Genomic DNA, 26144 nt, shown 5'->3' with positions numbered 1-26144 from the left:
GAAAGGGGAGTTTTTTTTACTTAAAACTTAATTTTTTTTTTATTATTAAAGATACTTTTTTTTTTTTTACTTTATTTCTGTCCCACACTGGGACTTTAACTTTTGGGGGGTCTGATCCCCTCTGCAATGCATTACAATACATCTCCTAGGCTTCCGTAGAAAGCAGGTCCCGATGTCTCTGCAAGGCATCGGGTTCCTGATACCGCAGCGTGGGAACCTGATGGGAACCCTTACCCACCGCAAACACCTCCTATGCTGCTGTCACCACTGACCGTGGTATAGAAAGGTTTAATCTGCTGGCATCGCCCTTTAAAGCGATGTCGGTGGATACAGCAGGGACCCAGCTATCATAGACTGCTGGCTCCCTGCACTGATCAGGCGCGCAAATTGCGGGAAGTCACTTTGCGAATATGTCATATTTCTGAAGGAGTTTAATGTAAGTACTTATTTATTTCTATAATTTTCAGCCATTGTAAGATAGCATTTGTCCTTAACCCCTTCAAGACCATTTTCATTTTTGTTTTTTATTCTCAGCCTTTCTAAAGCCATAATTATTCCAAAGCCATTAATTTTTAGATTCACAAAGCCGGATAAGAACATGTTATTTGCGGGACAAGTTCTACTTTCCATTCATACAAGGTGAAGGCATTGGTGCAGTGACTGGCACAGGGTGGGACATTAATATGGACAGATAGAGGAGACTGGCCATTGCTTCGAGTCTGGATTGTTGAGGGGATAGTTTAATGAGAAGAAAACTGATTATCAAATAGCTATCGAAGATAAGATAAAGAAACAAAGATGAGAATGAAGCAGAAAATCAATACAGTCCTTTGCCTAGTTGTGAGATATGGGGTTGGGGCATCAAACTACATTTTTGCCCTGGGTAATAAAAGTACATAATGCATGTCTGTGGGCACAGCTCTTCTTTCAATACAGTAAGACCCTTTAATTCAATTATGATGAGTTTTCCTAATTTGACAGTATTCAGTCTCCATGTTTTCAGTGATGACCTCCTTTGGTTTCACTTTGGAGAACTCAACGCTTGCATACTGCACATCACCATGATTCATATATACTAGGTTATCTCCTTGAGAGGATTGAAGGTTTTCTTGTGTAGCTTCTTCTGGAGGAACAACATTCTAGGAGAGAAAAGATCCAAGACCTGCTATTTATCTCATAGATGTCACAACAGAGAAACAATATGTGTTCATCAAATTCAGCCTATTCCATAACCATCTATTTGTAGGGAGTATTATACCTAATGTTGTGCGAAGCAAAGTGTAGCATCCAAAGTGGCGTTCAGTCCAGCTTTTAGGAAAAATTTGTGTTGACGAACTCTTTTATCTAAAATGGTGGTTGGAGTTGTCTTACAAAGAATGGAAAAAATATTTACCTTATCCACTTGTTAACACAGAGACAATCTGCTTCTCTCTTGATTAAAAAAGACCTGCTGAAGGACCTGAGCTAAGCGTGATTATGTCACCGAATATTCCCAGCGTAATCACGTGGTGACATCAACACTGGGAGCACGCTGTAATGTCATCACGCTCAGCGGAGGTCCTTCGGCAGTTATTTTTCTATTAAGAGAGGAGCGGACTACCTGTGTGAGAGCAAGTGGATGGGGTGAGTACTCTATTAGTTTTTTTTTAAACCTAAAAAGCCATATTGCACTAGAGTATTACCATTTTAATGCTGTTAGACGGGTGCACTTCTGTCTAAGCGGCTGTTAAGTATGGTCCCATTGATTGGTAGGCTGAATGGGGTTTTAACATAGCGATTTGTAACAAATCAAATTTCTTGTCAAACTTCGAAGACGCTGCCAAATTTAATTTTTCAAAGCTTCACTAATCTCTAATCATATCCATTATATTGTTATAAATAGGTAGAAGTATTATAGTACTATAGTTATATTTTTGTACATAGGATCAGTATTATAGTAGTTATATTCTTGTACATAGGAGCAGTATTATAGTAGTAATATTCTTGTACATAGGAGCAGTATTATAGTAGTTATATTCTTGTACATAGGAGCAGTATTATAGCAGTTATATTCTTGTACATAGGAGCAGTATTATAGTAGTTATATTCTTGTACATAGGAGCAGTATTATAGTAGTTATACTCTTGTACATAGGAGCAGTATTATAGTAGTTATATTCTTGTACATAGGAGGCAGTATTATAGTAGTTATATTCTTGTACATAGGAGGCAGTATTATAGTAGTTATATTCTTGTACATAGAAGCAGTATTATAGTAGTTATATTCCTGTACATAGGAGGCAGTATTATAGTAGTTATATTCTTGTACATAGAAGCAGTATTATAGTAGTTATATTCTTGTACATAGGATCAGTATTATAGTAGTTATATTCTTGTACATAAGAGCAGTATTATAGTAGTTATATTCTTGTACATAGGAGCAGTATTATAGTAGTTATATTCTTGTACATAGGATCAGTATTATAGTAGTTATATTTTTGTACATAGGAGTCAGTATTATAGCAGTTATATTCTTGTACATAGGAGCAGTATTATAGTAGTTATATTCTTGTACATAGGAGGCAGTATTATAGTAGTTATATTCTTGTACATAAGAGCAGTATTATAGTAGTTATATTCTTGTACATAAGAGCAGTATTATAGTAGTTATATTCTTGTACACAGGAGGCAGTATTATAGTAGTTATATTCTTGTACATAAGAGCAGTATTATAGTAGTTATATTCTTGTACATAGGAGGCAGTATTATAGTAGTTATATTCTTGTACATAGGAGCAGTATTATAGTAGTTATATTCTTGTATATAGGAAGCAGTATTATAGTAGTTATATTCCTGTACATAGGAGCAGTATTATAGTAGTTGCATTCTTGTACAAACCGGATTCCAAAAAAGTTGGGACACTATACAAATCGTGAATAAAAACTGAATGCAATGATGTGGAGGTGCCAACTTCTAATATTTTATTCAGAATAGAACATAAATCACGGAACAAAAGTTTAAACTGAGAAAATGTACCATTTTAAGGGAAAAATATGTTGAATCAGAATTTCATGGTGTCAACAAATCCCAAAAAAGTTGGGACAAGGCCATTTTCACCACTGTGTGGCATCTCCCCTTCTTCTTACAACACTCAACAGACGTCTGGGGACCGAGGAGACCAGTTTCTCAAGTTTAGAAATAGGAATGCTCTCCCATTCTTGTCTAATACAGGCCTCTAACTGTTCAATCGTCTTGGGCCTTCTTTGTTGCACCTTCCTCTTTATGATGCGCCAAATGTTCCCTATAGGTGAAAGATCTGGACTGCAGACCGGCCATTTCAGTACCCGGATCCTTCTCCTACGCAGCCATGATGTTGTGATTGATGCAGAATGTGGTCTGGCATTATCTTGTTGAAAAATGCAGGGTCTTCCCTGAAAGAGATGACGTCTGGATGGGAGCATATGTTGTTCTAGAACCTGAATATATTTTTCTGCATTGATGGTGCCTTTCCAGACATGCAAGCTGCCCATGCCACACACACTCATGCAACCCCATACCATCAGAGATGCAGGCTTCTGAACTGAGCGTTGATAACAACTTGGGTTGTCCTTGTCCTCTTTGGTCCGGATGACATGGCGTCCCAGATTTCCAAAAAGAACTTCGAATCGTGACTCGTCTGACCACAGAACAGTCTTCCATTTTGCCACACTCCATTTTAAGTGATCCCTGGCCCAGTGAAAACGCCTGAGCTTGTGGATCTTGCTTAGAAATGGCTTCTTCTTTGCACTGTAGAGTTTCAGCTGGCAGCGGCGGATGGCGCGGTGGATTGTGTTCACTGACAATGGTTTCTGGAAGTATTCCTGAGCCCATTCTGTGATTTCCTTTACAGTAGCATTCCTGTTTGTGGTGCAGTGTCGTTTAAGGGCCCGGAGATCACGGGCATCCGGTATGGTTTTATGGCCTTGACCCTTACGCACAGAGATTGTTCCAGATTCTCGGAATCTTCGGATGATGTTATGCACAGTTGATGATGATAGATGCAAAGTCTTTGCAATTTTTCGCTGGGTAACACCTTTCTGATATTGCTCCACTATCTTTCTGCGCAACATTGTGGGAATTGGTGATCCTCTACCCATCTTGGCTTCTGAGAGACACGGCCGCTCTGAGAAGCTCTTTTTATACCCAATCATGTTGCCAATTGACCTAATTAGTGTTAATTGGTCTTCCAGCTCTTCATTATGCTCAAATTTACTTTTTCCAGCCTCTTATTGCTACTTGTCCCAACTTTTTGGGGATTTGTTGACACCGTGAAAATTTGAATCAATGTATTTTTCCTTTAAAATGATACATTTACTCGGATTAAACGTTTGATCTGTCATCTACGTTCTATTACAAATAAAATATTGACATTTGCCATCTCCACATCATTGCATTCAGTTTTTATTCACAATTTGTTTAGTGTCCCAACTTTTTGGGAATCCGGTTTGTACATAGGAGGCAGTGTTATAGTAGTTATATTGTTGTACATAGAAGGCAGTACTATAGCATCTATTATTGTGGCAACTGGGTCTTCTGGGACTTATAATTTTGTGCATATGAGACATTATTATTAGTGGTTTTATTTTAATTTTTGATATGTAAAAAAAACGATTTGATACATATGCAAAATAACCTGAGGTGAGTCCTGTGCCTGAGATGAGTCCAGCATGAAGGAGCCCAGCACCGCCCCACATCCTCAGAATTTCTTACTTCCTCCCTGACGTCAGAAAGCTAGAGTGCCGTTGTCACGGCTGAGGATGGGGGAAACCCTCAGCCGTGCGATGCCAGAAGATGGATGGTAGCTGCTAGGCCAGGACCACAGGATCAGGGAGCAGATCACCTCCTATCGTGCCCCTAATGCTGACCCTGACTTCTATCTGTATGAGCCAACCCAGATGGTAGGAGGGCTCATACTCCGGAACCTAGGGTCCCTACTAGCCCTCAGGGTAGCCCTGGACTAGGAGCAGGGTAAGATGACCTGTTCCTCCAGGACACGGACGAACAGGAGTTTCATTGGTCCACACAAACACTAAGGACACAGCACACCACAAAACACACAGGTAAACAGGACACCAATAGCTGCAAAAAAATAGAAAGGATAACAACATCAACTTAACATCATGCATAAACTTTTATGACCACAAGGGTGGCCCTCACTGGCAGATGGTATAGAGACCAGGAGAATGATTCCAGCTTACAACAAGGCTGGAGTACCCCTCAGCTTCAGGTCTCAGCAGAGGCTAAATAGCCCAAGTGGCCACACCCACACAGGAAAGGGAATTAACCCTTCCAACGCCAGACAGGGTAGTGAAACCACTTAAAGGGGAAGTGTACAAACAACTATCACACTGCAGCTGTTACCACCGGTAATGACATGCATGGCAACCATGTCCTGGGAGCCAGCCAGAAGGCCGAGACACTGCCACCACATGTACACAAACAACACGTTGCCACAGACAACCGCAAGTGAAGGGAAAATGTCACAGTGTACACACACATATAAACCCCGTGCACACCAAACAGATAAGGCTAGTTTCACACTAGCATTCGGCTGTCCGCTCGTGAGCTCCGTTTGAAGGGGCTCACGAGCGGACCCGAACGCTTCCGTCCAGCCCTGATGCAGTCTGAATGGATGCGGATCCGCTCAGAATGCATCAGTCTGGCGGCGTTCAGCCTCCGCTCCGCTCAGCAGGCGGACACCTAAACGCTGCTTGCAGCGTTCGGGTGTCCGCCTGGCCGTGCGGAGGCGTGCGGATCCGTCCAGACTTACAATGTAAGTCAATTGGGACGGATCCGTTTGAAGATGCCACAGTATGGCTCAATCTTCAAGCGGATCCGTCCCCCATTGACTTTCAATGTAAAAGTCTGGACGGATCCGCTCAGGCTAATTTCACACTTAGATTTTTTTTGCCAATATAATGCAGACGGATCCGTTCTGAACGGAGCCATCGTCTGCATTAATATGATCGGATCCGTTCAGAACGGATCCGATCGAACGCTAGTGTGAAAGTAGCCTAAAAGGCACACCTACAAAGACAGGTTGCCAGGTGCAACCGCATGCACCTGACAGCAAGCTGCCTAGCAACAGCTCAGGCTGCTATACTGCGTTTCGGGGTAGAATCCCCTTTATCAACAGCAAAGTAGAGTATAGTTACATACAGAGAATACACACATATATATATATATATATATATATATACCCCTTAGTATGATCTCATTTGATGTGTTTTTTGGCGGGGACCAGAAGTGGGCGGGGCCACGCATCCGACCATGTGTCTTATATATCCACCAAATATAGATGGATTTATCCCTAATCATGGTTTGGCCATTGGGGTGGTGGGTAGATGGAGACTAGGGCATATTTTTCTTGGTGGGGGGCGAGTGCTGGTGTCCTTAGTTCTTATTCCAGAGTGGAACGCATGCCTATAGTTCCGGGCCTTAATGTGCGCTTCCTGGATGCGTTCCAGGATGGAGCGCAAGTTCACTTCCGGTCGGAGACCGGAAGTTTGGTTGTTCTGCGTTCCAAGGTGGGGCGCAGAGAGAGCATGAGGTCCGCCCCTCGGTTGGTTGGGGAAAAAATGCTAAAGTACTCTAAAGGGGGGGGGGGGGGGGGTGAAGGATATGGGTTGGTTCAAAGCCAATTGGACGGACTTAGGGGGGCAGTGTTATTAATCTATACCAGGAATGGTGAATAATCAGGTTAAATGGTATGGACAAAAGTATCATCAATTAAAAGTGACATAAATAAATAAATAAATGAATAAATGAATGAATACATACATTGATATATCTAGACATACACCCGTCTATATCTCTCTAGATATATCTAACACACATCAGGGCATAAAGTTGATAAAACATCAAAATAAAATATAAAATGAATAATAGATAAATAATAAATAAATATAGGATATAAAGGCATATGGACATATGTAGATTATATGGGGTGGTTTTGTTAGTATATAGATTTAGTACTAAAATGAATATAGCCATATATATGGGGCACACAAGGATACATATACATACATACAGATATATAATAAAAAAAAATTATATTTTATATTATATTTTTGTTTTATATATGTATATGCATAGTCTGGCAACAACCGCACATGGATACACACATACACATATATAGGGGTCGGAGACCTGCCAGGTAGGGGCTAAAATCTTGAAGATTGTTGATTAGTAATTACTGTGTTCCAGGGTTTCATTTGAGCCAAACGGATGCAGGGAGTTGAAGCGAAATATCCAGTACATCTCTTTACGACAGAGGTGCTGGAAGGATTTTGGTGCCCATTCGATGGGGGTTAGTTTCAAAAGGGAGGCGTCACCTGAATGTGTTTGTGAAAAGTGTCTAGAAATACTATGTTTCATATATTCTTTTGTGATGTTAGAACGGTGCAAATTCATACAGTCTCTCAATTTTGAGTTGTGCGGACGATATATTGGAGCCCACATGGGCACTGTAGCATGTATATTACGTAGGAGGTGCTGCAATCCATATAATTGTGTAGTTTAATTTTTTCTTTAGAGGTTGCTATTTCTACTTCTTTCAAATTGTCACTAATTATGGAGCAGCACTTGCAGCGGCTACGCTTGCATTTGAATGAGCCGTGTGGTTTCCGGGTGGTATCCGTACTAATGTCTGTATGTATATGTATTTTAGGGCAGGAGGGTGCAAGCATCTCTTTTAGAGTTCTTGCCCTCCGGAAGGTGAGATGCGGTTGGGTGGTTATTGTTTGGCCCAGGATGGGGTCCTTCCGTAGGATGGGCCAATGTCGATTAAGTATCTCTTAAATTTTCTGATAAGAGGAATTGTAACGGGTTATGAAATTGTATTTATGTTTATTGGTGTTCATTGTTGGTGGCAGATTCGTCTTTATTTTTATTTTTGGTTTTGGTCCGTTTTTTTGAGGCTATCTGATTGGTTTTCGCCTTTTATCTTTTTGAGGGAGTCTTCAATTAATCCTTTAGGGTAACCCTTTTCTAGGAATCTTGTTTCTACGATTTCTAGTTGTTCCTGCATTACCTGATCATTTGAGCAATTTCTTCCTATTCTCCTCATTTGGCTGTAAGGGATATTTCTCTTCCATTTATGGTAGTGGCAACTTTTATAGTCGAGATAGCTGTTGGCATCTACTGTTTTGAAATGTGTACCTGGTTTTGATCCTATTTTCCCGTATGTTTATTTCTAAGTCTAAAAAAGTAGTATGGAGGGGGTCTATGTGGGCAGTGAATGTCAGGTTCCAATCATTGGAGTTGAGGTCCGACACATATTGATCTAGGATATGGCGTTCCCCTTTCCAAATAAAAATTATGTCATCAATGAACCGTTTATAAAACAAAATATTTGGGTGGTGTAAAAGGCCAATTTTTTCTTCAAAGGCCCCCATAAAAAGGTTGGCATAGGATGGGGCAAACTTTGTCCCCATCGCCGTCCCCCTTTGTTGAATATAAAAATCATTATCATATTTAAAATAATTGTGAGTAAGGATAAAAGTTATAGAGGTTAAAATGAAATTCTTCTGTGTGGAGGGCATGAAGGGGTCTGCAGAGAGGAATTTGTCGACGGCATTCACACCCAACTCATGGATGATATTACTATATAAGGCCGATATGTCAAGGGTAACCCAAAACATGTCACTGGACCATTGGAGGCCTTCAATTTGTGTGATTAGGTGGCTAGAGTCTCTGAGATAAGCAGGTAGCCCCACAACATATTTTTGGAGTAGATTGTCGACGTAAGCTGATAAATTTGAGGTTATGGAGTCAATGCCTGATATGATTGGTCGTCCTGGTGGGTTATGGAGTCTTTTATGGATTTTGTCACCCTTGCTTTCAACAACAAGCTCTTTGTGGTCACTAGCTATCCTGTTTTGTACACACCTGCATACTGCCAATACAACATGTTGCCAGCGGCAACCACACGTGAGGCACATAATTCAGCCCTCACCTGTGATTGACAAACAGACCAGACCGCGGGCAACCGCATGCGGCTCAAGGAGTCACGACCATTACCATGGTCGTGACAGCCGTTAACTTGCGATGCATGAGCTCACACATGCTCAGTGTCCTCAGTGTTCCTTCCCTGTGCTGGCATCAGCCTCAGGGAAGAAACTGCGCATGCGCTAGCTCACGCATCGCAAGATTACTGCGCTCTAGCTTTCTGATATCGGAGAGCAAGGAGGAGATACTGAGGATGCAGGGCGGTGCTGAGCTCCTTCACGCTGGACTCATGGGACAGGACTCACCTCAGGGACAGTACTCATCTCAGGTTAATTTGCGTATGTATCAAATCGGTTTTTTACACAATAAAAGCACACAGAGCTATGGGGACTGGGTATTGCGGATGTGCTAGCGGCCATCTAGCAACCCATGTCCTCAGCTCTATACACAAAATCCCGGTGACAGGTTCCCTTTAAATTACTTTTATCCCTGAACATTCAGAGGCTTTATTATTGTAGTTAACTACTGGTATTTATGTTAATTTTGTTTGTCAGGTCAGTAATTGTATGAGCTTGAAGAAAATCAACTTTTCTGATCTAGATAAATACATTATGAAAAAAAATCCCTCATTATTTTACTAGCCCGTTCAATGACAAAAATAAAGTTGGTTATACGGTTCTGAGGCAGACTGGACGATATAATAAACTCTGTATAGCAGGATTTACATCTGTATCACTCATACTCACATTTTTCAGGTCCTTATTAATTCTTTGTCTTTTTCTAAAAACAAAAGCAAACAATAAAAAAATATAGAAATGAGTCTATTACATGATATATTTAAAGGGTTTGTCCTACTGCAAAAATGTATCTCCTAACCATAGTCAAGTCATAACTGTCTGATTTATGGGGTTCTAAGAACTTGTACCCAATTATCATATGAACAGAAACCCAGGGTTCCCCAAATAAAAGGAGTGGTCGTCATGTATTTATGTTGCTCCTCCATTCACTGATGGGACTGATGGAGATAACTGATTCTCCCTGATCCCATGGAACGTTGGCAAGTCTTTGGACTTTGACAGCTCCTTTAAGGGGACAGTCCTGTACCTTGTTTTTTGTCATTGATGAGTGTGTTGGTGCCAGACTTACTTTCTCATCTTCCTTATTAGAAATGCTCCCATCACTATTAACAGCACAAGAAAAAGAACTCCTCCAAGTGCAGCCGCCACCACAGGACTAAACTGTATTTGTGTGCCTAAAAAGAGAGGAAAAATAAATAAATTATTAAACTTATTATTTAGAGTTTTTATCAATAGTGTTGAGCGCGAATATTCGAATATCGAATTTTTTTCGCGAATATCGGCACTTCGCTAATTCGCAAATATTTCGAATATAGTGATATAAATTCGATATTTCGAATATTATTATTATTATTTTTTTTTTTTATTGTTATATTTTTTTCCTAAAGTTGTTCTTACCTGTCCTTTGGATTCCTGGCTTCCTAGCTGCTCCAGTCAGTGCCCGTTGCCGCTTCTGCCGACTTCCATGCTCATGGAGCGTCCCCATCACCATGGGAACGTCTCCATATACTAGAATGTACTGTCGGATTTGAGAATTACGTTGAAATCGCAATTAGATTATTTCAAGTTATAATAATCGAATTTCGATTTTAACTTAAAGGCTACTCTCCTATTGAAATAGCAATGCGAATAATTCAAGTTATAAAAATCGAATTTCAAGTTAAAATCGAAATTCGATTTTTATAACTTGAATTAACCGCATTGCTATTTCAATAGGAGAGTAGCCTTTAAGTTAAAATCGAAATTCGATTATTATAACTTGAAATAATCGAATTGCGATTTCAACGTAATTCTCAAATCCGACAGTACATTCTAGTATATTGAGTCGTTCCCATGGTGATGGGGACGCTCCATGAGCATGGAATATAGCATTACTAAGTTAAAATCGCCATGCGATTACTTCGAGGTATATTAATCGCATGGCGATTTCAACTTGGACCTGGTTTACTATATGGTTGGCTTCAATGGCTTGGTAGAATTAGCGAATATGACGAATATATTCGTTATATTCCACAAAACGAAGATAACGAAGTATTCTGCATCTTCGTTTTAGCTACCTATTCGTCAACTTCGCTAATTCTAGCAATCATATAGGAAAGTTGACTATAGAGACAGCTAAGTTTAATTCGCTATGCGATTATATTACTTTGCTTTTTTTTTAAATAAATAGAATAATTATAATACCTGATAATTATTCTAATTATACTATTTATTTTAAAAAAAAGCAGTCATATAATCGCATAGCGAATTAAACTTAGCTGTCTCTATAGTAAACTTTCCTATATAATTGCTAGAATTAGCGAAGTTGACGAATAGGTAGCTAAAACGAAGATGCAGAATACTTCGTTATCTTCGTTTTGTGGAATATAACGAATATATTCGTCATATTCGCTAATTCTACCAAGCCAACCATAGTAAACCAGGTCCAAGTTGAAATCGCAATTCTATTAATTCAAGTTATAATAATCGAATTTCGATTTTAACTTAGCATTGCTATAGTCCATATTCGTTAATTCTAGCCTAATATGGAATATAGCAATGCTAAGTTAAAATCGAAATTCGATTATTATAACTTGAATTAATCGCATTGCTATTTCAATAGGAGAGTAGCCTTTAAGTTACAATCGCAATACGCGATTATTTAAATCGCATATTAATCGCGATAACAAGAATAATGACGAATATTCGATTTCGAACGATATAAAACGAATATTCTATCGAATTTCGTCGAAATCGAATATGGCACCTGCCGCTCATCACTATTTATCAAAGCAAATAAAAATCACATAACTAAGCATCTGTCACTTGCATTAATAAATAATATATACACAAATGAGGAGATTTACTAATAAAAATGCACTAAAATTCTGGTACAATTTCTGCCCCAAAAAACTGGTTAAAATGCTTTATATCACATTAGGAAAGGGAGGACATAGTTAAAAGGTGCCGCCATACTGAAACGTTTTGGTTCATTTTTAAGTAAAATAAAGCCATCAAATAAATGGTGTAAACGTAGACTACACAGAATATACAATGCGTAGCTGATCCAGAATGATCCTCCATCATCAGCCGCTGTGATAAATCTAGTTCAGTTTACATTTAGGTTTATACTGTCTTAGTCCTCATGCACACGGACGTTTTTTTTTTTGCGGTCCGCAAAAACGGTTTCCGTTGTTCCGTGATCCGTGTCCGTTTTTTTCTTCCATAGGTTTTCCTTGATTTTTGGAGGATCCACGGACATGAAAAAATAAATAAAAATCTAAGTCAAGTTTGCCTTTGAAATGATAGGAAAAAACGGACACGGATCACGGACACGGATCACGGACGCGGATGACAATCTTGTGTGCATCTGTGATTTTTCACAGACCCATTGACTTGAATGGGTCCGTGAACCATTGTCCATGAAAAAAAATTGGACAGGTCATATTTTTTTCACGGACTGGAAACACGGATCACGGACGCGGATGCCAAACGGTGCATTTTCCGATTTTTCCACGGACCCATTGAAAGTCAATGGGTCCGCGGAAAAAAACGGAAAACGGAACAGCGGATGCACACAACGGTCGTGTGCATGAGGCCTTACTATTAGGTTACATTCACATGAACCTATGTATTTTGTGGTCCGTAAAAAAATTTGTCCATGTGACATCCGTGTTGCATTTGTTTGTTTTTTTGCGGGTCCATTGTAACAATGCCTATCCTTGTCCGCAAAACAGACAAGAATAGGACATGCTCTATATTTTTTTGCGGGGCTATTAAACGGTGTGCTGTCCTCATCCAATCCACATTAAAAAAAATGGAACGACACGGAAACAAAATACGTTCGTGTGAATGTAGCCTTATGGCTCATGCACACCTCCGTATGTATTTTGCTGTCCCCATAAAACGGATCCACAAAAAATATGGATGACGTCCGTGTGCATTCCGTATTTTGCGGAACGGAACAGCTGGCCCCTAATAAAACAGTCTATCCTTGTCCGTAATGTGGACAATAATAGGACATGTTCCATTTTTTTGCGGAATGGAAATATAGACATACGGAAACATACGGAAGCACATGGAGTAACTTCCGTTTTTTTTTTAGACCCAATGAAATGAATGGTTCCGCATACGGTAAACAAAAAAAAAATCTGAATAGACACGGAAAGAAAATATGTTTGTGTACATGAGCCCTTAGACTGTATACATATATCTGCCCCGGTGTGTCAATTATTATATATAATTTTTTTTTTTAATGGCTTAGATCTGTCCATATTGGGCTAGGGGGGATTTTTTTTTTTTACTCACAATGACTACTATGGCTTACAAAATACAAAAAATAAGAGAATTATTTTAAAACTCACACCTTCCAATGTAGATTTTGTAGGTCTCTCCGTAAATAAAGATATGTTTATTATTTTTATTTTATTTGGAAGGAAAACAATGCAATAGTTGTAATTATTTATTTCTCTAATTTGTAGTCATTATAAGATAGCATTTGTCTTAACAAGGGGGGGGGGGGGTGCTGCGATGTAATCCTTCAGCACATAAACTGGTACATGGGCTCAAGACCGTATTGTGAATGAAAAACACAAACCCTAACTGTTCTGCTAAATACAGGAAATATGCACTTGTCTTAATGAGGCCTAACGCAGATGGTTAGTACTGTCTTCAAAAAGTTAAATGACAAACATTATTTATAAAACTGCAGAGGCAGCTCATTACATGGTCATATGGATATTTTATACTTACTCTGATATATGATTTCTGCCGTCCTGTGTGCGGCCCCATGTTTATTATTTGCAGAACACCGATATCTCCCAGCATCACTCGGGGTAATGTTGCTGAGTGTAAGGGTGACAGTCCGGTCACTTATAGTCCGCTGGACCTCCATGTCTTCTTTATACCAAGTAATGGAAGCCTTCGGGTTACTGTCTACAATGCACTTCATAGTTATAGAATCCCCGTCCGTCACATTCACAGCGGTGATATCATCAGTATCAGCACCTAAGAGAGCGAGGTATGACATCATAGATGGAATTATATATCTATTATCTATCTATAAGCAAACACAATACAACAGCACTCTGCTAACATAGAATATATGAACTAATAAATAAATCAATAGCGTCCATCCACCACAGCAAGGTGACCTCTTTCGGATGGGCACCTACTCTATATGATACCTCCCTTGTTCCATCTTACTTCAAATGAATTGCTTGAATGCTGTACAGAGATCCGTCTCCCTACAGCATTCAAAAGTATGAGCTCCATTGAGATGAAATCCCTTATCTCCAAGGTCACGTGAGACTTTGATGAATAACTTTGGATATTGATTATTCAACTTGAAAACAATTTTAAAACTGGGATCTGAAGTCATCCCAATTTTAAAATTGTTGTCAAGTTGAAAAAGTGTAGTCTGAAGTTATTCACCGAAGTCTCGCGTGACTTCTGAGATAACTGATTTCACCTAGGCGGAGCTAACTGATTTCACCCTGTGAGTTTAACGACACGCAGGAAGATGTTGACCGGATTATGCTGGGACTGGTGGGAGATGCTTCCTTCCTCAAAACGCCGTCTGTGCAGGAACTTAAAAGGAAACATGAATTTCTGACCAAACACTCTATTGCACTACAGCTACTTTTGACTATCCTTGGTGAATATTACAAGGCACAACGCATTCCCAGAGGTATGAGATCCGATCTTAAACCTAACCTTTTTTCTATTAAAACTGATTTTTGCAAAAGATTTGTTCTGTTATCTAATGCGTATTCTATGGACTTTATTCTTCTCAACATTGCTTTTTTACAAGAATTGAGGGGTCTTAATGACTCTATAATTTTTTGGGAAGATTCCCTGTGTTGTAGTCTAAGTAATTAGAAATATAAGGAGGGCCGTACACAACATCTGGTAAAATTTCAAACTCTTATTTTTAGGGTACAATCCAGTTCCTCAGAGAACCGATGGAAACACACTAGACGAGGGGGACAAAAACATTGTAGAGCCTGTAAAATTGTGAAACAACAAAGTTCATCTTCAGTCAACCAGAACTTCCATGGTCAAGAAGAAATGATCGTCGTTAACATTTTATCTAAATCACTTTCCCCTGCTCAGGTGAGCCTTTTGAGTAAGGGACTATCATTTTGTCCAAGCAATCATATAAGTTGGTATGATTTAGAAATGGATTTGTTTTCTTTTCTTCACTCAGTTAGGTTAAAAGTTTGGTTCACGCAGCAGGCTCAGGTTGAACATCCTAAGCAGTCTGGATTAATTCTTGGGCAGTTCAATATGAGCAATAGGAGTCATTTTGTTTCTGTATTGAATGAGCCTGTTATTGAAGCTTTTATTACTGCTGTTAAGAATTATATGGATGCTTTGATGCAATCTGACAACATGACTGCATTAGGACATCCTAATCTGACTAAGGAGGAGGCTATTGTGATCAACCAATTGAAATTGGACCATAGTCTTACGATCAAACCAGTAGTCAAGGGTGGAGTGATCATGGTTATGGATACTGACAAATAGATTGGAGAAATAGACCGACAATTGAGTGATACTGCCGTATATTCATTAGTGTCACGCGATCCTAAGTTTGACATTGCTAGGCACATCAAAACTGTTATTTCTGAGGTATTGGTGGCAGATGTTATTGATATTAATCTAGAGAAGTTCCTGCTTATGGAACATCCAGTTGCGCCAGTAATCTATGTATTACCAAAAATTCATAAGACATTAGTAGATCCACTAGGATGTCCGTTCGTCTCTGGCTCTAATTCCATTTTTTCTCATATAGCGATCTTTCTTGACAAAATTCTACACCCTTATGCCACCAATGCCTTATCTTATGTTTGTGACACATCTGACTTTTTGCTTAAAATTCAAGAGATGGACTTGTCTGGTCATAATGATGTTATTTTAGCATACATCTATAGACCATGACAGAGATCTTAACGTTGTGGAGGATCCACTAAACTCCTCTAATTTGTCTTCAGTAGCACAACATTTCATTCTGACACTACTGAAATTGTTTTATGTTCAAATTATTTCATGTTTCAGGACAAGTTTTATATCCAACAGAGAGGAGTCCCCATGGGGTCCAACGTGACCCCAAACTACACAAGTATATACATGTGCCATTTGGAGGAGGACATCATCTATGTTTCCCACCACGTGTGGTGGTGTTATATAGATGACGTCTTCCTCGTATGGTTAGGCTCTCTGGAGTCATTACTTGATTTTCATGTCTACTTGACCCAGATTGACCCAGAGGTTAAATTTACTCTGGTCCAATCTTCCAGTCATATACAATTTTTGGATACTAAAGTTACTTTCCTTGATGAATCTTTACATATGAACTCAACGTGAAACCTAATGACCAAAATTCTCTATTGTGTTACATTAGTTCACACCCACGTAACATGGTTAAGCAATTTTTATGGGTGAAACGGATAGTGTCCAATGAAAATTCTCTCGTTACCTCTCTAGACAATATGGTCTATAAATTTCACTTTAGGGGATATCCTCTTCCACTTTTGCAAAGACGTAAGTGTAGGGTTTTGGATTTGAATAGAGCTGATTTATTAAAGAGTACAAGTAGACATAGTCCTTCTTATAGGATTCCTTTCATTTCTACATACAATGAATATAGCACAAGGATCAATGCTGTTATTCGACAACATTGGCCCATGCAGAGAAATGTTCCTATGTTTGAAAAACAGCCATTATTTTCCTATCGCAGATCCAGAAATCAAAATGATCAACTTGTATCTGCTGATACATCATCTACTAATATTTCTTGCCAAACTTTCCTAATGACATGCAAGATGGGGTGTTTACCATGTCTGGGTTGTGTCAACTGCTGTCTTAAGATTAAGGGCGATTGGTTTACACATTGGTGATACATTCCCTATTAAACATTATTTGACATTTAATTCTGATTATGTAATTTATTTACTTTCTTGTCCCTGCAATTTGTGGTATGTAGGAGAAATGTCCCTTGATCTTAAAACTCGGTTAAACCATGATTCCTACACAATTCTATATGTGGTGTCCGGTATGAGGTTAATAACCAAATACATTGCCATATAGTCAGGAGATCCCTGACTTTGCTTCTATGTTTAAAGATCTTAAACATAAAATTTGTATTTTATTTTAAAAAATAGAGATAATAGGGTACGCACACCCCCTACTGGTTATGTATGTAGGACTACACATGTATTATTATAAAAACATTATAAAGGAATGCAAATGTCAATGGAACGTGAGCGCAGAGGGCCCCCATGGTCAGACCTGCAAGAGGATGGACAATGGCGCAGATAGGCAGAGGCAAAATGACTACATAGGATGTCTCTATAGTAGTTCAGTTTGTCCTCCCTCTCAGTGGGTGTAAAAAAGGCCCCCATTTTGGACCAGTAGCGAGGGTACAACAAGGTGGAGAGCCAGAAGTCATCCCTCTGCTGAATGGCGACAATTCGGCTGTCACTAGCCTTATATAAGGGGACTTCACAACATAGGATAAGTAATACAGCAACAAAAGGATGACAATAAACCCCATGAATAAAGGTGGATGATATCAACCAACTAGAGGGCACCCCAGAGTTAATTATATTAGATACCACTATAGCTTAACGTGTAATAAATTTCAATCTATGCACCCCAGAGGCATCAAGGGACAAACAGTAGACAACCGGCTAACAACCAGCAATAATACAAACAGTTACACAACACCTCACTGGTTTCTGATAATTTTAATGTTTTTTTTTTTTTTTTATGTGTGTATGTCTATAAATGAACTTAATAAAGATAAGATTTTAGATATCAGTTAGGGACCCCTAAAGGGATTGTTGGTCCTACAGACCATTTGTCCACTAAGGAAACTAACACGCCGACATCGATGTGGACCACATCCCCCGCTTTCTCTAGGACCTTGCTCTCTAGGATTGTTTTAATATACACCTGCACTAAGGTATTTGAAGATGATCATTGCACAGATGTATTAGATTATAATTGTGCTAATTATTTATGAATATATGAATTTATGATTGCTGTTTGCCTGTAAATAATGCCCAATTACTGCACTGAGGTTACTTGATTTGGTAAATTGCAATACTGATTATGTAATGTTATATATGACATCATGTTATATATGAAATTTTGATATTTTTGGTAATTTATTGGATCAATTAGGACAATCAATGATTGATGATGTGAACCTGTATAAATATGCACATTGCACTTCCATATTTTGTCACTGCTTGAGAAAGATCCCAGGAAGCGGATCGAAACGTTGTGTGTCTGGTGAATAAAGCCTTTAGATTTATTTTTATGCCTTGGATGTGCCGTAGAATTTCTTCAGTCTATCTATCTATCTCTCTATCTATCTACTCTATATCCTATCTATCTATCTGTCTGTCTGTCGCTGTCTGTCTTCCTATCTATCTACTCTTACATTGGGATTACCATCCTTCTTCAACTGATGCTCAAATCGCCAGGGCCACCAGGCATTAGTAAGAACTAAAGTCACTGTCTGGATCATTCCATTGAGCCCCAAAACTGCTACCAGCCTTCCAAAACTCCTCTGGGAAGTATGAAGCTGAGGGTACCCCTAGGTGATGGACTTGGCTGTTTGGGACCCAGGATACCTCTGTGGATTAGATAACAGAACACTGGTCCAGACGCACTAGCGGCTGACCTTCCAGAATGACCAATAAGGTAAAGCAGGGTCATTTATATATTTACAGACATATCTATGTTTCTATGGTTTCCATGTGGCTCTGATTTGTTTTATTATTTCATGGCGGCAGTATTCAGTAATGGTTCATTGTTCTTTTCCGTACAATGTTATTTTTCTCAGTATGACCACGTTACATTGAATATTGTTATGTAATCTTCTCCTCTAAGAATTACCGATTTCAGTATCGATCATCTGTCTCTTTATATGCATTTATCTCTTACGGATACATTGTTTCCCCGGGTGTATTTTGTCTGTATGTTCGAGGGCCCTTGCATTTGTATTGAGGTTTTTTTATAGGTTTCCATTATTTATGATATAAACAGATGTGACTTTAAAGTTTTGGTAATTTGACTGCATTAACTTACCTTTCATGATAATTTTTATAGATGGAGAATCTGGAAAAAAACAAACCATACAAATTGTAATAAAAATGAATATAACATTTAATAAAGGTGTAAAAACTTTAATTAAAACATATATAACACAATCTGCTGCTCTCAATATAAAATACAGTAGAACGATCAGATCGCTCAGACTATAACATTGTTGCACATCTCTTGTCCTGAGCAACAGCTTCACCACCAGATACAAGGGGGGTTCATTTATTAAAGGGGTTATCCCATCTTAGACAATGGGGGCATATCGCTAGGATATGCACCCATTGTCTGATAGGTGCGGGTCCCACCTCTGGGACCCACACCTACAAGGAGAACAGAGCTGGGGAGAGTTGTGGCTGGAGGACCCCGGGGTCCGTCCACCACCAGGCGCAGCTCCCCGCCTCTCCCATTGAAGTGAATGAGAGTGCACCGCGCATGTGCGGCCACCACTCTCATTCATTTTTATGGGGCCGACGGAAAGAGCCGAGCCAGCGCTCGCCTATTTTCAGCGGCTCCATAGAAATGAACGGAGGGCGGCTGGGTATTCACATGCGCCCTCCTCAACTTTCTCTGCTCCGTTATCCTTGTATGTCCCAGCAGTAGGACCGCACCTATCAGAAAATGGGGGCATATCCTAGCGATATGCCCCCATTGTCTAAGATGGGATAATCCCTTTAGGACCAGTGTTCTAGAGGCTGGTCTTAACCCATATAACTAGTGGACGATAAGCTGGAGTACTGAAGAGGCGATGAATGAGATGGGCCTGCCGGCCTGTCCTTTTGCCCTCCCATGCCATGACCACTTGGGCGGGCAAAGGGAAAAGTCGCCTGAAATACGGCTAATATAGGCGTATTTAAGTTTTATAAATTACCCCCTAAGAAAACACGCCAGAAGATCTTACGGGTCCCCTTTCCAGCAGCCTCCATAATGTTATGTTCAGTGGAACCTGTAGGCCTTGCAGATTTTCAATTAAATTGTGTCTAGTGTTGAAGTTAGAGGGAGTTGTTGACCAGAAAATTCACTGATAAACCAGACAGACGGCCTTGTAAGACTAGCTCAGCTGAATGCAATGATAACGGTCATAGTAAGCCATTGCTTCATACTGCAGAAAAGAAAGATTTCCAATCATATGTAAATAAGCAGTTAAGTGCACCAAGGGTGGGCTCAAACCATTCTGTGCACCCTTGCTCCTGCTGAGCCTCTCCCTCTCCTTCACAATTGGCAGGGCCAGGTTTCTGCATACTGTAGTCATCTTGCCTGGTCCTACTAATCAGGAAGCAACAAATTGCTAAGTGAGAGGCTAAGCTAGCCCTAGAAGGCACTGTGCCTGATATAGCACAGAATCTCCTGGGGACAGGTTTTCATCTGGCTCCTGATATTGATGACCTAACCTCAGGATAGGTCACCAATATTAGATTGGTGACGGTCCGACACTCTGCTTCTTCACCGATTGGCTGTTCCCTAGGAGGCAAAGCTCCGTCCAAAGTGCAGTGTTCATATTGGGTTACTGCAGTTCAGATTCCATTGATTTCTATGAGAGCTGAGCTTCAGTAGCCCTGCATGGCCACTACAGAGCTGCCTGCTTCCTTCGTTACTACAAAAACATTCATAGTCGCAGGTGCACATCCATTAAGCTAACATGCAGGAAGCAAACAAGCACAACATTTCACATACCAACAAAAAAACTGACAAACAGGGACCATTCTAAATTAAAGTGGTATTATACCTACTATAAATGAAAAAAAATATTGAAGCTCTTTGCGCACATTTTTGATCAAACGTGTGTCATGTTAGTACCCATCGGCAGAAGCCACCTTGACGTCTGGTTAGATGGACCTGACACATGTTTGATCAAAAATGTGCGCAAAGAGCTTCTATTTTTTTTCATTAATACCAATTTAATTTAGAATGGTCCCTGTTTCCCAGTTGTACTGTATTGTTTGTATGTGAAATGTTGTGCGGCCATACCTTGGTTTGTTTGCATACTGCTTCCTTCCTAATTCATTTTTAGTCCTAGCACTGGAGGCTGAAGGAAACAGCTGATCAGTGGGGGTGCTGGGGGTCAGACAATCACCGATAAGATATTAATTGCCTATCCCGAGGATAGGTCTCCAGTGTCAGGAGCCTGGGAAAACCCTTAAAGTGTGGATCTGGGAGTATTATCTGGAAAGTGGCGACAGAAACCTTGCTTATCTCTGTAATAACATATGGTGCACGGTCATATATTGTACAGCAACTCATACGGTGCCTAATTAAACTGCCCAAATAAATTTGGGGGAGGAGGCTTTTACAATTTTCCTGATGGAGTGTGCCTAGGAGGCGTAAGAAGTGTTACAGGCTAGGCAATGCTCTGTTGAAAACTAATTAAGCAAAAAAGAAAATAAATCAGAGCCTCCAGTGCCACCCTAAGTAAGGTTATTATATTGTAATTCAATGCTCAACCTTTTAAACAAGCCTTGAGGCATAACTTGGATAATGGCTGCATGCTACAAGGCCTGTTTAAAAAGTTAAGCATTCAGGGGGCGGAGCATGCCAATGGCCGAGTGAGCAACGCGCACTCAGAGCTCCTGACTATCTCCGGCATTCATTTTGAATTCAGGACACAACCAGACTACCTGCCCACATGAAAAATAGGAGGAAGAGCTCCACGCCTAGTTCATCACCCCAGTCGCATTGCTCTTCAGGGCTCCCAGCTAACACAGCCATGCAGGCGACACCATCCTCACTGGAGGAGGATTGGGACTGGAAGGTCCATCTCAAGGCTTTACCTACTAAGCATGAGCTGAACGCTCTCTTTTCCAAGCTGGAAGCTTCCCACAAGCAAGATATAGCTGCTCTACAATCAGACCTTAAGCAAGTGGTTCACAGAGTAGAGGAAGTGGAATCCATTCAGGAACAGACTCTCCAGTCACTTGAGTCTCATCAACAGGCCCTGCAAGATCATACAGATCAGATTCAAGACATAATGAGCCATCTTGATGACATTGAGAACAGACACAGGAGGAACAACCTCCGCATAAGAGGGGTACCAGAATCCGTTCTTCCACATGACCTGGAACACTGGGCTCAAAGTCTCTTTGACAAGCTACTTAACAAATCACCGGATACACCGGTCGAGATCGACAGAATCCACAGAACACTGGGTCCAAAATCCACGGATCCCGCTCGCACACGCGACATTGTGTGCAGGATTCACTTCTTTAAAGAAAAGGAGGCGATCCTTAAAGCTTCTAGGAACCTGTCGCCAAGTCTCCCAGATAACCCTGGTATACTTATCTTGCCAGACCTAGCTAGGCGTACGCTTATGCTACGAAAAGCCCTCAAGCCACTATTGATCCTCCTCAAGGACAATGATATTATCTATCGATGGGGCTATCCCTTCCAGCTTTTTGCCAGAAAAGATGGGAAGTCTGCTGCCTTCAAAACCATCTCTGACCTCCAGAAGATACTAGACACTTTCAACCTGCCACCTGTCAGCCTTCCTGATTGGCCCAGACAACGGGAGGTGATACCCACGCCACGCAGAGATCCTTGGCAAACGGCGCGCCCAAAACAGCAGAGGCCCTCTAGAAGCTCTCGTTATTCCAAGGACTGAACTGTCCAACTGTTGATAGGCTTCAGTTTCTAGTTGCCAATGATTTCTTTCTTAATATGGCCTTGCTACACAGGCCCACCAGTTCATTCTTACTGTCCTACTTAATGTTCTGATAGGCTGTTTGAAACCTGTTATACTTACTTACCTCATTACTTGTCCGGAGACAAGTCAGGCAGCCGTACTGCCCTTGTCTTCTCTTTCCCCTACTAGGTACTATAACACCTCCTGTAGTGTTGTATATGACAATTAGTCATTACTTAGTGACCGTTGAACCGATTGTTTGGTTCCTGTTGCTCTCTAAACTCCCAGTATATGTCTATTGACTCCTCAGTGTTCCCTTACTGTAATATGTGTTTGTCTCCCATCCTCCTCTTGTTTTTTCCCTTACGTGTAGTCCAGCCATATGATCGTACATCTCATCTCTATCACCCACCATGACAGGATTGTTATCGTTTAGTTCTTACAATGCCAGGGGCCTTAACAAACCTGAGAAACGCAGTCAAGTCCTATATCGATTTCATAAAAAAAGAATTATGATAGTGATGATTCAGGAGACCCACTTTAAGCTCTCATCCATACCAAACTGTGTGAACAGGTACTACCCTACTTGGTTCCACAGTCCCCATCCAGATAAAAAAGCGGGTGGAGTCTCTATAGCTTTCCACAAAGCTTTCCGACCTAAGGTCTTAGCCTCAGACGTTGATACTGAGGGGCGATATATTTTTCTTAAGCTCACACTTAATGACTCCATATTCACTGTAGCAAATGTGTACTTTCCTAACCAGGGTCAGGCATCCTTTGGGACCAAAATCCTGAGAAGACTGGCTGGCTTCGCCGAGGGTTCCCGTATCATCTTAGGTGGTGACCTCAACATGATCATGAACCCCGAGCTGGATTCCTCTGTGGGTAAGACCGCGGTCTCTCCCTCTTCATTGCGCAGGTTCAGAGCAGCTCTTGCATCTCTCAAGCTAGTTGATCTGTGGAGGGTCTTGCACCCGGGTGTCAGAGATTATAGTTATTATTCCTCTGCTCACAACACATACAGCAGATTGGACCATCTCTTTGTATTGCAGAGCTTCCTGGACCTCGATCCCCGATGCTCAATCGATTCTGTGATATGGTCAGATCATGCACCAGTATTCGGACTACTGTACCCAACCCACACACTTCCTCGCACGTTCACCTGGAGATTAAATGACAATCTCTTGAATGACACAGTCTGCGCTGCAGATATAAAGAACACCATTGCAGACTTTATCACTGACCATCGGTCAGACAACACTGCCCCGCCTCTAAAATGGGACGCACTTAAATGTGTTGTCAGGGGTGTTTTTTTGTCACATGGGGCTCGGCTCAAAAGAGAAAGGGTTCACAAGCTGTCTACACTCCTTACGGAACTAGACGCTAAAGAAGCCGTTAATAAAACTTCTGCTTCAGACTCTCTTAAAGCCAAACTCTCCTCCATCCGACAGCAGATATTAAAAATACTTGACCAAAAATCCCTTTGTCTCAGAGACAAAGTTAAACGAGGTTACTATGAGTTTGGGGATAAGTGTGGTAAATGGTTGGCAAAAGCCTTACATCCACGTATCCCTCTCACACATATCCCCTCGTTAAATGTGGGTTCGAAAGGCCAGATTCACGCTCCACTTGAAATCGCACGTGAGTTTCGGACATACTACTCCGACTTATATAATTTAGATCTCACCCACACAACCTCTCCTAGACCATCGTCCCCTGACGTACAAAATTACCTATCTCAATTTGGTCCCTCGTGTCTCCCAGACGATGCATCTTCTGGCATAGAGGATGATTTCTCCTCACCGGAACTCCTGTCCGTCCTTAAAGATCTCAAAAATGGGAAGAGTCCAGGCCCTGATGGGCTGACCGCACGTTTTTACAAATACTTCAAAGACGACCCGACTCCCCTGCTCTTAGGCCCCTTTCACACGGGCGAGATTTCCGCGCGGGTGCGATGCGTGAGTTGAACGCATTGCACCCGCACTGAATCCTGACCCATTCATTTCTATGGGGCTGTTCACATGAGCGGTGATTTTCACGCATCACTTATGCGTTGCGTGAAAATCGCAGCATGCTCCTCTTTGTGCATTGCGGTGCGATAATCCACGCAATGCAGGCCCCATAGAAGTGAATGGGGTTGCGTGAAAATCACAAGCATCCGCAAGCAAGTGCGGATGCGGTGCGATTTTCACGCATGGGTTCTAGGTGACAGTCTATTCACTGTATTATTTTCCCTTATAAAATGGTTATAAGGGGAAATAATAGCATTCTGAATACAGAATGCATAGTATAATAGTGCTGGAGGGGTTAAAAATAATAAAAAAGTTAACTCACCTTCTCCTCTTGATCGCATAGATCCCGGTCTGTTCTTTAGCTGTGGGCTAAAGGACCTGTGGTGATGTCAGATCACATGCTCCATCACCATGGTGATGGACCATGTGATTGGAGCATGTGATCTGACATCACCACAGGTCATTCAGCCCACAGCTAAAGAACAGACCGAGATCCACGCGATCAAGAGGAGAAGGTGAGTTAACTTTTTTTATTATTTTTAACCCCTCCAGCACTATTATACTATGCATTCTGTATTCAGAAATATCTTGGTCAAATGCCAACTTTGTATAAAAAAATGGGATAAGTTGTCTTTTGCCGAGATATTTCTCTCACCCAGCATGGGTATATGTAAAAAGACACCCCAAAGCACATTGCCCTACTTCTTCTGAGTACGGCGATACCAGATGTGTGACACTTTTTTGCAGCCTAGGTGGGCAAAGGGGCCCACATTCCAAAAAGCACCTTTTGGATTTCACAGGCCATTTTTTACACATTTTGATTGCAAACTACTTTGCACGCATTTGGGCCCCTAAAATGCCAGGGCAGTATAACTACACCACAAGTGATCCCATTTTGGAAAGAAGACACCCCAAGGTATTTCATGATGGGCATAGTGAGTTCATGGAAGTTTTTATTTTTTGTCACAAGTTAGTGGAATATGAGACTTTGTAAGAAAAAAAAATCATAATTTTCCGCTAACTTGTGACAAAAAATAAAACGTTCTATGAACTCACTATGCCCATCAGCAAATACCTTAGGGTGTCTACTTTCCGAAATGGGGTCATTTGTGGGGGTTTTCTACTGTCTGGGCATTGTAGAACCTCAGGAAACATGACAGGTGCTCAGAAAGTCAGAGCTGCTTCAAAAAGCGGAAATTCACATTTTTGTACCATAGTTTGTAAATGCTATAACTTTTACCCAAACCATTTTTTTTTACCCTAACATTTTTTTTTAATCAAAGACATGTAGAACAATAAATTAAGCGAAAAATTTATATATGGATGTCGTTTTTTTAAAAAAAAAATTACAACTGAAAGTGAAAAATGTTGTTAAATTTTG

The 26144-nt window shown here is 40.6% G+C and overlaps 1 protein-coding gene across 1 annotated transcript; it reads right to left on the bottom strand.

Moving 5' to 3' along the window:
* Positions 1–503: 503 nt before the first annotated feature.
* On the bottom strand, positions 504–19147 carry LOC122927122 (sialic acid-binding Ig-like lectin 8). Its single transcript, XM_044278705.1, has 5 exons — positions 19124–19147; positions 13775–14029; positions 10113–10218; positions 9713–9746; positions 504–1139 (listed from the first exon to the last, which is right to left on the bottom strand). The coding sequence occupies exons 1-5, from the start codon at positions 19128–19130 to the stop codon at positions 951–953; spliced, it is 591 nt and encodes a 196-aa protein (XP_044134640.1). The 5' UTR covers positions 19131–19147; the 3' UTR covers positions 504–950.
* Positions 19148–26144: the final 6997 nt, after the last annotated feature.

The sequence above is a fragment of the Bufo gargarizans genome, chromosome 2 (genome assembly GCF_014858855.1).
Source record: "Bufo gargarizans isolate SCDJY-AF-19 chromosome 2, ASM1485885v1, whole genome shotgun sequence".
NCBI lineage: Eukaryota > Metazoa > Chordata > Amphibia > Anura > Bufonidae > Bufo > Bufo gargarizans.
This window is presented reverse-complemented; position numbering and strand designations above follow the sequence as displayed.

Coding starts and splice junctions, on each gene's coding strand:
- LOC122927122 (XM_044278705.1), bottom strand. Junction 10,219..13,774: donor GGCAGAAATCATATATCAGA/GTAAGTATAAAA, acceptor CTCTCTTTTTAG/GCACACAAATACAGTTTAGT. Junction 9,747..10,112: donor CTAATAAGGAAGATGAGAAA/GTAAGTCTGGCA, acceptor TTTTGTTTTTAG/AAAAAGACAAAGAATTAATA.